Source organism: Chiloscyllium plagiosum, unplaced genomic scaffold (assembly GCF_037043375.1).
Source record: "Chiloscyllium plagiosum isolate Xiang-an unplaced genomic scaffold, Cpla_swu_hap1 HiC_scaffold_35, whole genome shotgun sequence".
In the NCBI taxonomy this organism is placed as follows: Eukaryota; Metazoa; Chordata; class Chondrichthyes; order Orectolobiformes; family Hemiscylliidae; genus Chiloscyllium; species Chiloscyllium plagiosum.
This window is the reverse complement of record NW_028270173.1, coordinates 64,937,456-64,940,678: the sequence shown is the minus strand read 5'-3', so window position 1 is coordinate 64,940,678 and position 3,223 is coordinate 64,937,456. Positions and strand designations below refer to the sequence as shown.

Sequence of the window (3,223 nt, the reverse complement as noted above, 5' to 3'; positions counted from 1 at the left end):
GAACAACGGGACCAAGTGTGTTTGTACTACAACGTTGTGACGACTAACATAAGGAATACATGGTTCCTTTTCCTGTCCATTCCAGCCTGTAATTCTATGGAACAAGTTGCATTTAATTTCTGCATGCTTCTCATCAACCTGTTCACAGATGTTATGATATATCTCTGGAATAGGTGGCACTGAACACAGGCATCCTGGCTCAGACATTGCTACTACATCTCCGAATGCTCTATATTAGGACTATTGACTTACTTCATTTTTTTGCTAATGAGAGCCAGAGGACGCTGAACGAAATTCTTCATCTCATTTCGGAACTTCTTCTGTGAAACTCCATAAATGAAGGTGTTTGTACAAGTACTCAAATTCCTAAGCATATACCCACATTGTTCAGAAATGGTGTAAGGGTTATTATAATTTGTTTCTAAAAATTGTGTGTCTGTAAACTGCACAGATATGAAAAACATAAACATAACCATCCATAACAGTAAGAAAGTGCCAGATATGGCGAGAAGTAAAATGATGGATTTCCTTCTGTTCTCCAACTCAGGGTCAGTATGGTCCGGAGTAGCTCGCTTTCCTTGGAGTTTACTCCTCAATTTATTGGTTACTGCAATATGTCTGATGGTCAGAATATTGAGAAGCCCGATTAAAACAAATGGTGCAAATGGGGTTAAAACTGTGTCAACCCACAGAAATGCTGCCCATTGTGGTAAGACATAAAAGTCTGTTTTTATAGAGCAGAACCATGGGACATTTTCAATTATTTCCACAGGCTCAAATATAAAATAGAATGGAGAATTTAGCAGAATACTCAGGACACACACCATTGCTATCACCAATGTGGCATTTTTCTCAGTGCAATATTTGGTTTGCCATTTTCGGTAACAAATGCTAACAAATCGATCAAAGGTGAAAGTCACAGTTAGCCAAACAGAACAATCAATAGAAATAAAAAGAAAGGCCACATTGAGGCTACAAAGAGGGGTATAGTTCAGAAAGGTATCTGGGAAATAAGCATCTTCAATCTCAAACAGAATTACTTCAAATATCAGAACCATTAGATCAGCTACTGCCATGGCCACCAGGTAGCGGGTGATGCATTTTGAGAGACCACACTTTCCTTGGGAGAGTATGACGATTGTCAGAAAGTTAGCTGCAAAATGAACACAAATAATGATCATAAAAACTCTTCAATGTAAGAGGATTTCATCTAATTTTTAATTTTTGTCCATCATTGGCAAAACCCTCTCTTTCCCCATTCTAATGGATGAGCAGAGCATTTACAGTTTTGTGGATTCAAATCATTGGATTTTCTGAATAACTTTACGATGATAGATACAGCCATTGCCATCTTTGTAAAATACCAAGACGTGGACAGGGAGCACTGTGATTCGTTCAACACTCCACTCCATGACAGGATCACTTCGAGAGATTATGATGGAACAGCGGGAAATGACCCAGAGGAATGCAACTTTCCTGCTAGCTTCATGATGAACAGAAAATAATTAGATAGATTGTGGGATTTAGAAGTTTAACAATAAACTTCAACTCAAATTGTAGTATGTGAATGTGACTTGGAGTACTGTTGAATAAGAAGAGACTTCTGGGCAGCTTCTCAGCAGTTTGGCTTGATACTAGTTCCTCCCAAATAATAAATTTGCAAAAGGGCAGTGGGGATCTATCTAAAAGGTTGGAGATACTGCTGTATGGAAAATGCAAAATCCATCAGCTATGGCTCTTAATGTCCTTCTCTATGAACTCGTCAAATAGCAGCTTCATCTCATGAGCTGGGGTATTAAGGCTCCTTTCTGTGTTATTTCCATTGAATGCACCTGCACACCCAGCTTCTCTCTGTTTGCATTTCTCATCCACAATGCTGGGCTGGCAGCCATTGTGGGCTGTGGGAATGAGAACAAGGGTCTGACACACCAGCAGGGAGCCAGGGTGTTTGCCAGAGGGCAGAATCTCATCCATTTCTGCCAGTGTCACAAATTTAACATACAATTTCCCTTTTCCCTTCCTCCAAGAAGTTGGAAGTAACTTTGAGAACTTTTCCACTTGTGTACAGCGACCAAAGCTAAAGCTTGATCCTGATTTAAAAGTACAACACGGTCTCTGAAGTCATAGGCAACTTCATTCACGGCTGGACTTTGAAGGAGATTACATCCTCCCGATTAACAAAATGAACAATTGGAATCTGGATCAGTGTCTTTGATTCGAACTATTGCTGCGCACAAACCAAACACTTCAAAATAAGCAGCAGTATCCTGATCCTGACATGAGTAACAACTACATTGAAAGCTCTGCTACAAAGGAGGAATGCCTTACCAGGAACACCAACCAGTGCAAGCACAGGGGAGTAAATGTACTTGATTTGTAGGATAGGTGATGATCCCATGGTCTCAGTAAAGTGGAATCCTATGTTTGTGTTATGGAAATACCATATACAAGTTCATCTGCTCACATATTTATAACTGGTGGCACTCACAATGATGATTGCACAATGGCTGATATCAGTTTCACTCCATTGAACAAACAGCCTTAAGGCAAGTCACATTACACTGGTTTAATCACCTTTGTTTAATAATGCTTTCACGTGGCGAGAATCATATGGTTATCATAAGTGACAAACGTATGATTTCGACTTCCCATTCCTATTTTAATTTATAATTATTGTGAATTCGATGTACAGGGCCTTAGTGAGACCACATCTGCAGTCAGGTGCGCAGTTTTGATCTCCATATCTGTGGAAGGATAGTCTAGTGACAGAGGTGATGCAGGTTGAACAGACTGATTCCTGGTATGGCAGAACTCGTGTTAGAAGAGAGATTGAATCCGTTAGGATAATGTTTACTGGAGTTGAGAAGAATGAGTGGGAATCTCAAGGACACTGATAAAATTTCACCATGATGTGCCCAATGGCCAGGGAGTCCAGTACCAGTGGTCACAGACTAAGGGTTTCGGGGTAGATCATTTAGAACCGAGATGAGGAGAAATGTCTTCACCCGAACAGTGGGGAGCCTGTGTGATTCTCTGCCAAAGAAAGCAGTTGTTGCTAAGTATTTCCAAAGAGTAATAGTTCTTGTGGCTAAACAGGTCAAAAGGAGAGAGATGGAATTGGGAGTGAATTGAAGACGCTGCCATGAGGATATTGAAGCATAGGTAAACATAGGAAATGGCTTCAGGAATAGGCCATTTGACCCTTCGAGCCTGCACCAACATT

At 40.5% G+C, this 3,223-nt stretch overlaps 1 protein-coding gene across 1 annotated transcript; it reads right to left on the bottom strand.

The window, feature by feature from the left end:
* Positions 1–248: 248 nt before the first annotated feature.
* On the bottom strand, positions 249–2,398 carry LOC148141066 (putative G protein-coupled receptor 139). Its single transcript, XM_087979070.1, has 2 exons — positions 2,329–2,398; positions 249–1,153 (listed from the first exon to the last, which is right to left on the bottom strand). Exons 1-2 carry the CDS (start codon positions 2,396–2,398, stop codon positions 249–251), a joined length of 975 nt encoding a protein of 324 aa, XP_087835196.1.
* Between the last annotated feature and the right edge of the window lie 825 nt (positions 2,399–3,223).